This window comes from Leucoraja erinacea, unplaced genomic scaffold (assembly GCF_028641065.1).
Source record: "Leucoraja erinacea ecotype New England unplaced genomic scaffold, Leri_hhj_1 Leri_207S, whole genome shotgun sequence".
NCBI lineage: Eukaryota > Metazoa > Chordata > Chondrichthyes > Rajiformes > Rajidae > Leucoraja > Leucoraja erinaceus.
Genome location: NW_026576108.1, coordinates 27372 through 41708, shown reverse-complemented (window position 1 = coordinate 41708; position 14337 = coordinate 27372). Strand labels below are relative to the sequence as shown.

The 14337-nt window shown below is 49.4% G+C and overlaps 1 protein-coding gene across 2 annotated transcripts; it reads right to left on the bottom strand.

Moving 5' to 3' along the window:
• Positions 1 to 3857: 3857 nt before the first annotated feature.
• LOC129716313 (zinc finger protein 501-like) lies at positions 3858 to 13525 on the bottom strand. 2 transcript variants are annotated; one of them, XM_055666182.1, is made up of 2 exons: positions 13105 to 13525; positions 3858 to 9628 (listed from the first exon to the last, which is right to left on the bottom strand). In XM_055666182.1, exon 2 carries the CDS (start codon positions 9494 to 9496, stop codon positions 8096 to 8098), a length of 1401 nt encoding a protein of 466 aa, XP_055522157.1. In that variant the 5' UTR covers positions 9497 to 9628; positions 13105 to 13525; the 3' UTR covers positions 3858 to 8095. The 2 variants fall into 2 exon arrangements, with proteins under 2 accessions (XP_055522157.1, XP_055522156.1); XM_055666181.1 differs by having other exon boundaries at positions 13148 to 13525.
• Positions 13526 to 14337: the final 812 nt, after the last annotated feature.

Genomic DNA, 14337 nt, shown 5'->3' with positions numbered 1-14337 from the left:
CATTCAATTAGATGACAACTGATTCAACTTTTCCCTGTGCTCCCGTTTTTCCCACCATCTCTCCACCTGCCATCACCCTTCACCCCCACCCATTCAGTAATTAAGAATAAAGGAGACTAGGAAGCCATGGGCACATTGAATTGTTATTGTTTTTATTTTTATTTTTCATTTTTACAGAGAGAACAATCTGCGCATGCGCGGTTTAATTTTTTTTTAAGGTGACTGACTGCCTACCCTGAGTGATCACTCACGGCACGTGTCTGGTGCAAGGCCACCAAATTCAAGTGCAGTTTCATACCACTTCAAGCAGGGTGCAAGGTCACCAAATTCAAGTGCAGTTTCCTACCACTTCAAGCAGGGTGCAAGGTACGATATTTAAACCTTCATAACTTTTGTAATATTCCACCGATCTGAACTCCGTTTTGTAAAAGATGGATGGATGGATGATTATATACTCAGAACAATTAGGGGCCGGTATGTAGTAGCCATTTAGCTTAACTCAGTATGTTATAACTAACCAGTTACCTTTAAATTTATCTGCCTGTAATTATGTGGGTGGGATTTATACGTGATCTGAAGCGTGTATGCTGCTGGGATTGTGGCGCAGGCTCCCAGTTTGATAAAGATTGTGGGAGAGACATAGCTTTCGACCATGCACGAGCATGACCACGTTCAGGTTCAGCTCCTGAAGGACCGTGTTGGGGCACTGGAGAAGCAGCTGGATGACCTCAGGGCCATCCGGGAAAACAAGAGTTTCCTGGACAGGACCTACAGTGAGGTTGTCACGCCGAGGATACGGGAAGAACAAAGGTGTGTGACAGAGAAAGGGTAGTAACCGTGGAGTGCAGGAGACCCGGGCAGCTGTGCCTAATGAAAAAAGGTATGCCCTCTTGGGGGCTGTCTGGGGAGACAATGTTCCAGTCTGAGCAGCGAACACGTCGGTGGCTCCAATCCTAGAGATGGGACTCGACAGGCAAGACCGACATCGGGCAGAGGCTTAGTGGTGGGTGACTGCATTGTCCGAGGAGCGGACAGGAGATTCTGTGGTGGCAGACGAGATGAGAGGATGACCTGTTGCCTCCCTGGTGCCAGGGTTCAGGATGTCACAAGCCGAATTCAGAACATCCTCGAGAGAGAGAGAGAGAAGGTGAACAGCCGGCCGTAGTTGTGCACGTGGGCACAAACGACATCGGGAAGAAGAGGAAGGAGGTTCTCCAACGTGAGCTCAGAGAGTTAGGAAGAAGAGTGAAATGCCGGACATCTAGGTTGGTTATCTCTGGATTGCTTCCAGTACTTCGTGCTAGTGAGGACAGGAACAGGGAGATAGGAGATCTGTTTAAGAAAGAACTGCTGATGCTGGAAAATCGAAGGTAGACAAAAGTGGTGGAGAAACTCAGCGGGTGCAGCAGCATCTATGGAGCGAAGGAAATAGGCAACGTTTCGGGCCGAAACCCTTCAGACAAGATAGGGGATCTGAATGTGTGGCTGAGGGGCTGGAGCAGGGAGCAATGATTTAGATTTATAGACCACTGGGATCTCTTCTGGGGTTACCTGTACGAAAGGGTCGGGTTAAAACTTAACGGGAGGGGAACCAATATTCTGGCAGGCAGGTTTGCTAGGGCTACACGTGTGGGTTTAAACTAAATAGTGGGGTGGGGGGGGGGGGGGACTTAACAAATTGGGAGTATAAAGATGGAATTGAAGGGTAAGTGAGTACAGGAAAAATTACAAAAGATTCTCAAATTAATGGGAAGGAAAGTTTGAGAAGGGATAAAAGAGTACGGTCAAGGCCAATAGTGACTGGTGTGAGAGGGCAGTGAATACGGAGGTCAAAGTGTTGTATATGAATGCGCAAAGTATAAGGAATAAAGTGGACGAGCTTGAGGCTCAGTTAGAAATTGGCAAGTGTGATGTGGGAATTACAGACATGGCTGCAAGAGGGCTAGGGCTGTGAACTGAATATTCAAGGGTATACCTCCTATCGAAAAGACAGACAGGTGGGCAGAGGTAGCTGTTGGTGAGGAATGAAATTCAGTCCCTTGCAAGGGGGAACATTGAAACAGGAGATGTGGAGTCAGTATGGATAGAACTAAGGAATTGTAAGGGTAAAAAGACCCTAATAGGACTTATCTACAGGCCCCCAAACAGTAGCCTGGATGTAGGGTGCAAGTTGAATCAGGAGTTAAAATTGGCATGTTGCAAAGGTAATGCTGTGGTTGTTATGGGAGATTTCAACATGCAGGTAGACTGGGCAAATCAGGTTGGTACTGGACCTCAAGAAAGGGAGTTTGTGGAGTGCCTTTGTGATGGATTCTTAGAGCAGCTTGTATTGGAGCCTACCAGGGAGAAGGCAATTCTGGATTTAGTGGTGTCTAATGAACCAGATTTGATGAAAGAACGAGGTTAAAGAGCCATTAGGAGGTAGCGACATAATATAGTCACATTTAATCTACGATTGGAGAGGGAGAAGGGTAGATCAGAGGTGTCAGTGTTACAGTTGAATAAAGAGGACTATGGAGCCATGAGGGAGGAGGTGGCCAAAGTTGACTGGCTTTTTTGGGGGCAGTCAGCTGCTGGCGAGATGGATTTGGCACAGTGAGAAATGTGAAGAAGTCACTGTGGTGGATGTTTATGTTAACATGCATTTTGTATGCCTTGTTGCTTTATTGGCATGACTGTATGGCAAATCAAATTCCTCGTATGTTGCAAAATATATTTGGTTAATAAATTACGATTATGATGATGATTAGGCCATTCGGTCCATCGAGTCTGCTCCACCATTCAATCATGACCGATCTTTCTTTCCCACATAACCCCTTTCTCCTGCCTTCTCCCCATAACCTCTGACACCCGTACTAATCAGGAACCTAACAATCTCCGCCTTAAAAGGTGCGGCACAGTGGTGCAGCGGTAGAGTTGCTGCCTCACAGCGCCAGAGACCCGGGTTCCATCCTGACTACAGGTGCTGTCTGTACGGAGCTTGTATGTTCTCCCCGTGTCCTGTGTGGCTTTTCCGATTTCCTCCCACATTCCAAAGTCGTACAGGTTTGTAGGTTAATTGGCTTCTGTAAAATTGTCCCTACTGCGTGTAGGATGGAGCTGGTGTAGGGGGTGATCACTGGTCGGCGATGACTAGGTGGGCCGAAGGGCCTGTTTCTGTGGAGTATCTCTAAAAACTAAATAATAGCCGGTGACTTGGCCTCCACTGCCGTGTGTGGCAATGAATTTCACAGATTCACTCCCCCTCCAGCTAAAGAAATTCCTCCTCATTTCCTTTCTAAAGGCATCAGTGGGAAAGGCAGAGAGGGTTAGGGGCCAGAAGCGGGCAAGAGGGACTAGCTTCAATAGGCATGGCTGTGTGTTTCTGTGCTGAGGGCTCAACAGGGTAGTAGTTTGATGCTTCAGCCTGTAGCAACCCAGGAGAACTGTGTTCCAGATGCTTCACTAGTTTGTTGTTCTGCACATCGACCGGGAGGCGATGAAATCGCCCGTTCGCACGCAGCCGCCAGAGCAAACAGTGTACATACGGTGCTGACAAATGCAATATCCAGTGCAGAACAGTGCACGATTGTGTTTCAGAAGGCCTGGGGTAGCACGGACGAGATGGGCTGAAGGGCTTTGGTGGTGGTGCGGATGCGGGTCGGGCCAGGGGAGGTGAGCTCAGCCTTCCAAGCCTCGATCCAAGCTCAGCCTTCCTCCCACGTATCCTAGCCCCAATGGGCCAAGTGCCGCCGCCTTCCTCCCCACACAACAACAGAGGGGAAAAACACGGAAGCCCTTCCAACCCCCCGAATCCCGCAGGGAAAGCCCCTGAGCTGCATTTGAAATCAAGCCGTCACAATTGTGCACGATCAGTTAGCATTATTCTTTTTTTAATAGAGGAAAGCTTATCATGGGATGACATGTGTCTATCTACATTTTTTTTTGCTTAAAAAAGACATTTATTTCATTGGAATACAACTTGGCTCCAGCGGGTTAACGAGTAAAAGTCCTTGTTTACTGCAGCCGGAATCTAGCGCACGTCCAAGGGCGGAGAACGAGTTCCCACCGTTCAGAGTTGAGGGGGAATGGCTGGGGACAGCAAGCGGTGACTCCGGATTAATCCTGATGCCTTTCACCAGTGAGAAGACAGAGGAATGACGAAGAGATGGCCCATGAGGGGGGGGGGGGGGGCTGTCGATGACTGGTCAGCTCGGACCTTGCATCCCATCCCAAGAATGGACAACACATTCTTGACAGGGCACAAGGGGAGCTTATATTAGAAACACTTCTCTATCAGTTTCCCACCGCTGACCTGGCTGGCTGACCTGCTGAGTTTTACCGGCACTTTGGAGGGGAATGGACAGACGACGTGTTGGGTCCAAACACTTCTTTAGACTGTTGGAGTCGAGGGAGAAAGCTGGAAAAAAGAGCTGGGGTCGGGACAGACTCCAGGACTTGATTGGGGGGGGGGGGGGGGGGTCTCCTTAAATTGGAGAATTCGATCTTCATGTCCTTGGGCTGTAAGCTATGAGGTGTTGTTCCTCCAGTTTGCATGTCACCTCACTGTGGCAATGGAGGAGGCCCAGGACAGAAAGATCAGTGTGGGAAGTGAGAAGGGGAGTTAAAATGGTTGGCAACCGGGACATTCAGCAGGCCTTGGTGGACCGAGTGCAAGTGTTGGATGAAATGCACGCCTAGTCTAGATACAAGGAACAGCAGATGCTGGTTTACAAAAAGAGACAACATCTCCTGGAGTAACTTGCACCTTTGGAGAGCATGGACAGGCAACATTCTAGGTCAGGACACTTCTTCAGACTGCTTGGTGTGGGGGTGGAGAAAGCTGGAAAGGAAAAATTATCCACTTTGGCGGCAAAAACAAGGGGGCAGATTATTATCTCAATGGGGTTAGGTTAGGTATGGGAGAGGTGCAGCGAGACCTGGGCATCCTTGTACATCGGTCACTGAAAGTTGGCTTACAGGTACAGAAGGCAGTGAAGAAAGCTAATGGTATGTTGGCCTTCATAACAAGAGAATTTCAGTATATGAGTAAAGAGGTTCTTTTGCAGTTGTATAGGGCTCTGGTGAGACCACATCTGGAGTATTGTGTACAGTTTTGGTCTCCTAATTTGAGGAAGGACATCCTTGTGATTAAGGCAGTGCAGCGTAGGTTCACCAGATTGATCCCTGGGATGGCGGGACTGTCATACGAGGAAAGATTGAAAAGACTACGCTTGTATTCACTGGAGTTTAGAAGGATGAGGGGATATCTTATAGAAACATATAAAATTATAAAAGGACTGGACAAACTAGATGCAGGAAAAATGTTCCCAATGTTGGGCGAGTCCATAACAAGGGGCCACACAGTCTTAGAATAAAGGGGAGGTCCTTTAAGACTGAGGTGAGAAAAAAAGTTTTCACCCAGAGAGTTGTGAATTTATGGAATTCCCTGCCACGGAGGGCAGTGGAGGCCAAGTCACTGGATGGATTTAAGAGAGAGTTAGATAGAGCTCTAGGGGCTAGTGGAGTCAAGGGATATGGGGAGAAGGCAGGCACGGGTTATTGATAGGGGATGATCAGCCATAATTACAATGAATGGCGGTGCTGGCTCAAAGGGCCGAATGGCCTCCTCCTGCACTTATTTTCTCTGTTCTATGAGAGGTGGGAGTGTCTCCTTAGATTATCTTCCCTCTACAGATACGGACTGACCCACTGAGTTCCTCCACCGCTTTAGAGGGAATGAGGATCATCCAACTCAGTATCCCGTACCTGCCTTCTCTCCATACCCCCTGATCCCTTCAGCCACAAGGGCCACATCTAACTCCCTCTTAAATATAGCAAATGAACTGGCCTCAACTGCCTTCTGTGGCAGAGAATTCCACAGGTTCACCACTCTCCGTGTGAAAAATGTTTTTCTCATCTTGGTCCTAAAAGACTTCCCCCTTATCCTTAAACTGTGACCCCTTGTTCTGGACTTCCCCAACATCGGGAACAATTTTCCTGCATCAAGCCTCTCCAACCCCTTAAGAATTTTGTAAGTTTCTATAGGATCCCCCCTCAATCTTCTAATTTTTCGCGAGTACAAGCCGAGTCTATCCAGTCTTTCTTCATATGAAAGACCTGCCATCCCAGGAATCAGTCTGGTGAACCTTCTCTGTACTCCCTCTATGGCAAGAATGTCTTTCCTCAAATTAGGAGACCAAAACTGTACGCAATACTCCAGGTGTGGTCTCACCAAGACCCTGTACAACTGCAGTAGAACCTCCCTGGTCTTATACTCAAATCCTTTTGCTATGAATGTCAAGTCAAGTCACATTTATTTATATAGAACATTTAAAAAACAACTCTCGTTGGCCAAAGTGCTTTACATTTGTTATAAGAATAGTATAAACAAAAAACTACATACATATATACATATATCCCTCGCTCAGTGGACGTCAGGAAAGGCTTGGGAGTATAGATAAGATTTTAGTCTTGACTTAAAGGAGTCGATGGAGGGGGCAGTTCTGATGGGAAGGTGAGAAGACTTTTAATGTAGGAGGGGACATGCCCATTGAGGGCTTTTTACATAAAGGAGGGACTTGAAATGTATACGGAACCGCACAGGGAGCCAGTGGAGAGAGGCCAGGATCTGGGTGATGTGGTCCCTTTTTCGGGTATGCATGAATGCTAACATACCATTCGCGAACTTGGAGATGTTGCATTCAATTCCCTCATCCAGATCATTTATATTGTAAATAGCTGGGGTCGCAGCACTGAGCCTTGCAGTACCCCACTAGTCACTGCCTGCCATTCTGAAAAGGACCCGTTTGCTCCTACTGTTAACTTCCTGTCTGCCAGCCAGTTCTCTATCCACATCAATGCTGAACCCCCAATACCGTGTGCTTTAAGTTTGCATACTAATCTCTTATGTGGGACCTTGTCGAAAGCCTTCTGAAAGTACAGTTATAACACAGCCACTGGTTCTCCCTTATCCACTCTACTAGTTACATCCTCGAAAAATTCTATAAGATTCGTCAGACATGATTTACCTTTCATAAATCCATGCTGACTTTGTCCAATGATTTCACCACTTACCAAATGTGCTGCTATCCCATCTTTAATAACTGACTCTAGCATTTTACCCACTACCGATGTTAGACTAACTGGTCTGTAACTCCCCGTTTTCTCCCTCCCTCACTTTTTAAAAAGTGGGGCTACATTAGCTACCCTCCAATCCTCAGGAACTACTCCAGAATCTAAAGAGTTTTGAAAAATTATCACTAATGCATCCACTATTTCTGGGGCTACTTCCTTAAGCACTCTGGGATGCAGCCTATCTGGCCCTGGGGATTTATCGGCCTTTAATCCATTCAATTTACCTAACACCACTTCCCGGCTAACCTGGATTTCACTCAGTTCCTCCATCTCATTTGACCCCCGGTCACCTGCTATTTCCGGCAGATTATTTATGTCTTCCTTAGTGAAGACAGAACCAGTTATTCAATTGGTCTGCCATGTCCTTGCTCCCCATGATCAGTTCACCTGTTTCTGACTGCAAGGGACCTACATTTGTTTTAACTTATCTTTTTCTCTTCACATATCTACAAAAACTTTTGCAGTCAGTTTTTATGTTCCCTGCCAGTTTTCTTTCATAATCTATTTTCCCTTTCCTAATTAAGCCCTTTGTCCTTCTCTGCTGGTCTCTGAATTTCTCCCAGTCCACTGGTAGGCTGCTTTTTCTGGCTAATTTGTATGCTTCATCTTTTGTTTTGATACTATCCCTGATATCCCTTGTTATCCATGGATCTCTGGAGAGAAGGAATGGGTGACGTTTTGGGTCGTGACTGAAGAAGGGTCTCAACCCAAAACGTTACCCATTCCTTCTTGCATTTTGTGTCTACCTAAACAGCACCTATCCACGTCGCAATGTGCCAGCAGGCTGGAGGAGCAGGCAAAGACCTTGCCAGAGCGGGCAGGTGTAGGGGCACTGGCCGGTGTGGACTTGCCAGTGCTCAAACAGGTGGTCAGGTGGGTGAAGTCCTTACCACAGGACGGGCAAGGGAAGGGACGCTCACAGCTGTGGGTACGCCGGTGCTGCCACAGGCCGGACATGCAGGTGAAGCCCTTGCCACACTCAGCGCACACAAATGGTCTCTCTCCGGTGTGTATCCGCTGGTGCTCCCGCAGCCCCCGAGCACTTTTGAAACTCTTGCCGTAGTGGGAGCAGCCGCTCGCTGTTGTGGGCCCGCCGGTGATGACGCAACCCCCGCGAGCTGTCAAACACCTCACCGCAGTTCGGGCAGTCGTACGGCTGGCCACTGGTGTGCACCTGCTGGTGAGACACGGCGTGGGAGGCCATGGCAAAGCGCTCTCCATACTCCGGGCTGGGGACGGGACGGTTGCCGGCGTGTACCCGCTGATGAGCCTGCAGGCTGGTGGGACGGGAGAAGCCCTTACCGCAGTCGCTGCAGGTGTAGGGCCACTCCCCGGTGTGTAGGCGCCTGTGCCTCTTCAGGTCCGTGGATGACTTGAAGCCTTTGCCGCAGTCGGAGCAGGTGAAGGGCCGCTCACTGCTGTGCGCTCGCCGATGCACCCACAGCCCCGACCACTGGGTGAAGCTCTTGCCACAGGTGGAACAGACAAAGGGCTTCTCGCCCGTGTGCACCCGCTGGTGGACCTTCAGATGTTGCGTCCGCTTGAAGCTCTTGCCGCAGTCGGAGCAACGGTAAGACCTGGGGATGAGACAGTCGGCGACATGCATCCGCTGGTGGGACAGCAGGCTGGCAGAGCGGGTGTAGCCCTTACCGCACTGGGCGCAGGTGAAGGGGCGCTCGCCCGTGTGGGTGAGCTGATGCTCCAGCAGGCTGTCGGAGCGGATGAAACCCTTGCCGCAGACGCTGCAAGTGTAGGGCCGCTCCCCGGTGTGCACGCGCATGTGCTCCTTCAGGTACGTGGACAACTTGAAGCCTTTGCCGCAGTCAGAGCAGGTGAAGGGTCGATCACTGCTGTGCAGCCGCCGGTGCTTCTGCAACGCCGACGACTGGGCAAAGCTCATGCCGCAGTCGGAGCAGGTGAAGGGCCGCTCCCCAGTGTGCAGGCGCCTGTGCACCTTCAGTTCATGCGACGACTTGAAGCCTTTGCTACAGTCTGAGCAGGTGAAGGGCCGCTCTTCGGTGTGCAGGCGCCTGTGCACCTTCAGTTCAGGCAAGGACTTGAAGCCTTTGCCACAGTCGGAGCAGGTGAAGGGCCGCTCACTGCTGTGCACGCGCCGGTGCCCCCGTAGCCCCGACAACCGGACAAAGCTCCTGCCACAGGTGGAACAGCCATAGGGCTTCTCGCCCGTGTGCACCCGCCGGTGGTCCATCAGTGCCCGCTCCGACTTGAAGTTCTTGCCGCAGTCTGAACAGTCGAAGGGGCGTTCTCCCGTGTGCACCCGCTGGTGGATCTCCAGGTGGCTCGGGTATTGGAACGCCTTGCCACACACGTCGCACTTAAAACGCTTCTCCTTGCTGTGCCCCGTCATGTGGTCTTCCATCGAAGCTCAGCCCCTCGAAGCTCAGCCCGCAGACCAAGCAGATGGGGGGGTGGGGGGCTCACTGGCACCCTGGCCGCCCTCAATGGCTGCTCACGTCCCTGTCTCTATGTCCACAGCAACGGCTCCTAAACCCTGCAGGAGGGGAACACAGAGGGTGATCAAGCCGGTAAACAGGACATTACCAACGTGTGAACATTAGTAGTACTTGAAGGGGAGGGAGGGGGGAGTAGGGGAAGGGGGTGAATGGGTTAGTGGGTTGGGGAGGAGAGGGTGGGGGGGGAGTGATTGATGGGGGGAGTGGGGCAGTTGAGTGGGGGGGGCGTGAAGGGGTGTGATTGGGGAGGGGGTGCGTGGCAGGGGGTGAGTGCGGGTTGGTGAGTGGGGGGTGATGGGGGCGGCGCCGAGCACCCGGCAACCGTGTCGAGCCGTCCGCCCACATATCCGCCCGACCTACGCCGTGACGTCAGCCGCAAGCATGAACGCCGCGTACGACTGACGCCCTGACGTCACCGCTAATCCGAGGGGGGATGCTGACTCCTCCCCCTGCCATTGCGCAGAGTCATGTGGGGGGCGGCATGCATCATGAGAAGATGATCACGCAGTGCTGGAGTCACTCAGCGGGTTGAGCAGCAGTTGTAGAGAACACGGAAAGGGGAAGTTTTTTGGGTCAAAACCCTCCAATGGAGGGGCGGTGACGTCAGGGCGCCGTGTGTGCAGATGACATCACGCACAGGGCGGCTCTCGTGCAGCCGGGAGGCTCGACGCGGTGCCCGGATGCTAGGCGCCCCCAGATCGGTGTGGGGCCCCGTCACTCCTCAGCCCACATCACCCCCTAAACATCTCCTCCCCCCTTACACCCTCTCCCACGCACCCTCCTCACCCCTTCCCCCTCTGCTTTCTGTGGGAATTCCACAGATTCACAACTCCCTTTTTAAAATATTTTTCCTCATCTCAGCCTGAAATGGCCTACCACTTGTTCTTAAACTGTGACCCCTGATTCTGGACTCCCCCAACATCGGGAACATTTTTCCTGCATCTAGCCTGTCTAATCCTCTAAGAATTTTATATGTTTCGATAAGATGCCCTCTCATCCTAAATTCCATGGTATACAAGCCCAATTGATCCATTCTTTCATCATATGACAGTCCCAACATCACGGAAATTAACTTTGTGAACCTCCGCTGCACTCCCTCAATAAAAAGTATGTCTTTCCTCAAATTAGGCATCAAAACTGCACAAAATACTCCAAGTGGGGTCTCACTAGGGGCATGCAAAACTGCAGTAGGAACTCCTTGCTCCTAAATTCAAATCCTACAATCTTTCCTCATACGACAGTCCCGCCAATCCAGGAATTAACCTGGAGAACCTACGCTGCACTCCCTCAATGGCAAGGATGTCTTTCCTCAAATTAGGAGACCAAAACTGCACACAACAGTCCAGAGGTGATCTCACTAGGGCTCTGTAAAACTGCAGTAGGACCTATACTCAACTCTTCTTGTTATGAAGGCCAACATGCCATTAGCTTTCTTCACCGCCTGCTGTACCTGGATGTTTACTTTCAGTGACTGATGTAGAAGGACACCCAAGTCTCGTTGTACCTCCCCGTCTCCTAATCTGACACCATTCAGATAATAATCTGCCTTCCTGTTCTTGCCACCAAAGTGAATAACCCCACATTTATCTGCATTATACTGCAAATTCCATCCACCATTCCACCGCCCACCTGAGCACTAGGATGAGTGAGAGCCAGTAGATGTAGGATACCTGGACTTTCAGAAACCATTTGATAAGGGCCTACATAGGAGATTTGTGGGCAAAATTAGGGCACATGGTGATGGTGGTAAAGTGCTGACATAGATAGAAAATTGGTTGGCAGACACGAAACAAAGAGTAGGGATTAACGGGTCCCTTTCAGAACGGCAGGCAGTGACTAGTGGGGTACCGCAAGGTTCGGTGCTGGGACCATAGTTATTTACAATATACATCAATGATTTCGATGAAGGGATTCGAAATAAAATTAGCAAAGTTTCAGATGACACAAAGCTGGCTGGCAGTGTGAACTGTGTGGAAGATGCTATGAGAATGCAGGGTGACTTGGGCAAGTTGGGAAATTTGAGGAAGGACATTCTAGCTATTGAGAGAATGCAGCGTAGGTTCACAAAGTTAATTCCCGGGATGGCGGGACTGTCATATGCTGATAGAATGGAGCGGCTGGGCTTGTATATTCTGGAATTTAGAAGGATAAGAGGCGATCTTATTGAAACATATAAGATTATTGAAGGATTGGACACGCTAGAGGCAAGAAACATGTTCCCGATGTTGGGGGAGTCCGGAACCAGGGGCCACAGTTTAAGAGTAAGGGTTGGCCATTTAGAACGATGATGAGGAAAAACCTTTTCATCCAGAGAGTTGTGAATCTATGGAATTCTCCGTCTCAGAAGGCAGTGAAGGCCAATTCTCTTGATGCTTTCAAGAGAGTTAGATAGAGCTCTTAAAGTTAGCGGAGCCAAGGGATATGGGGAAATAGACCTTCAGCCCATAGACATTAGGTTAGACGAACTAGATACCAATGTTTGACTATGGGAGTGTGTAGGGGATCACCTGAAATGAACGGAATTGGGAGTCTGCTGGGTACCACCCGCTGCGTGTAGACCTGGGGGACCCCCCAAGGGATCAAAAAATGGGTGCTAAATAGATGAGTGAGGTGCCACTTAAATCCACTACCATGGTGTGCTCACTGCCACGCCTATAGGGTGATTTCACAAAAGGTCAAATTATCGCGTTTGCTCGCTGAATTTCATCAAAAGTAAGTCAACAATGCCTTACTTGATGAAATTCAGCGAGCAAACGCGATAATTCCCGATATTTTGGACCTTTAAATCTCCACGACAAATGTCCGCTGTTCACTTCCGCTGGATTGGCACCTTCAGCTCCCTCTTTAATTTACCTTAGTTTCTATCTTTTTTTTAACTGTAAATCTAGGTAGCTGTGCCTCACGGTCACCCCGACTGGCACAATAAATTGCAGATCAAAACCTGGCCGTTTTCTATTTTTTTAACGGGTGGGAAAGTGCGTGTTTTCCCATCCACTAACATGTACCAGATGTCTAGCATGTCCTCCACTTGAGATTTTCGGTCACGTGGGTGCGGATCTACGCTCCAGTGACCTTTCGTGAAATCACCCTATATCAACAACACAAACGGCAGACCCGCTGCAAAAGGGCCTAAAAAAATGGGCTAGCATATAGACGAGCAAGGTACCACTCAAAAATAATGCCAAATGAACAAGTTGAGTTCACAGAGTACAAAATGGGTTACGCCAGACATAATCCACAGCACCACAGGTTCCAGACACCCCAAATATGGACACCCTAGACTCTGCTGTCCAACTAGACTAGCCTAGATATTGTGGGTACCAGTTGAAACCAAGTTTAAATGATTCCCTGGGTCCAATGTAGGCTAGCCTAGATATTAAAGGTACCAGCTAAAACCAGGTTTAGATGATCAGTCACAGCCTAGGAAATACAAAATCACCCATGCAAAAATGATAACTACTTGGCATCCCCCCCCCCCCCCCCCCGTGCAATGCATTTCTCCTCGTGCACCAACCTCGGGCTGCATCTCACCCTCCCCACCGCGCTGGACGACTCACAGTTCAGATCAAAGATTATCTTTGGTTCAGATAATGATCCTGGTGCATCCCGGCCGCCATCTTGTTGTCAGGAAATTCCGGCCAGTGCTGGCAGGTGACGTCACTGAAATCTACACGGGCGCCGCCATCTTTCTGCCTGGCAGACCCCGACATGTACGTGAGCCTCGGTTTGACCACGCCCCCTTTCCTTCATCATCGAATATGCGCAGACACCGCCACCTTGCTGGCAACACGCCTGCGCACTGTTGACTTGAAGCCAAGCGCTGTGGTCAACGCCTTGCGTTTTGGTCTTTAAAAAAAAACTACATTCTCCCCTTTCTTTCTCTCCGACCCCCGCTAACGATTGAACCCTCTTCAATGTAAGAGGAGGCACATATTGCAAAGAAAAGCTCCACCCAAAAATAAAATACAATTGGGGGAAAACAGAGATTGAGGAAAAGAGAAGAATTTTCAAGTGCAAGTTGGGATTTATTGAGTTGGAGCCAAGTAGGGTGAAGCTCCGATAAATACATAGAAACTAGATGCAAGAGTAGGCCATTCGGCCCTTTGAGCCAGCTCCGTCATTCAATATGATCATGGCTGATCATCCAGCATCAGTAACCCATTCCTGCTTTCTCCCCATATCCCCTGCTTCCATTAGTCCTAAGAGCTAAATCTAACTCTCTCTTGAAAACATCCAGTGAATCAGCTTCCACTGCCTTCTCTGGCAGCAAATTCCACAGATTCACAACTCTCTGGTCGGAAATGGCTTCTCCTCATCTCAGTCCTAAATGGCCGACCCCTTATTCAAACAGGTAACTGCAATGAAGCATCTTGGTATATAAGAAATTATGTTGTGGATGGATTGGAGTCCAGTGATCTTTCTGAAAGGTATTTATCAAGTGAAGATGACAGAGAAATAACGGTTAAGAATGGCTCTTCAGATGAGTCTTTTCAACCATATTGGAAGAAGAAGAGTAAATTACCAGTTAAGAAGTCCAATATTAAGGATGTGAAGAAACAATCTGGACAAAAACATGGCCGGAAACCAAAGTCAAACTTGGAAAGGGGAGATTTCCCCACCATGTATCAATGTCAGAATAAGGGTTGCTGTGCTGTTTACAGAGGAGTTGACGGACTTAAGAAACACATAAAAGAGCAGCATGAAAAGGTGCGTAAAAAACCTTGCGCCCACCCAGGAGGTAGCAAGG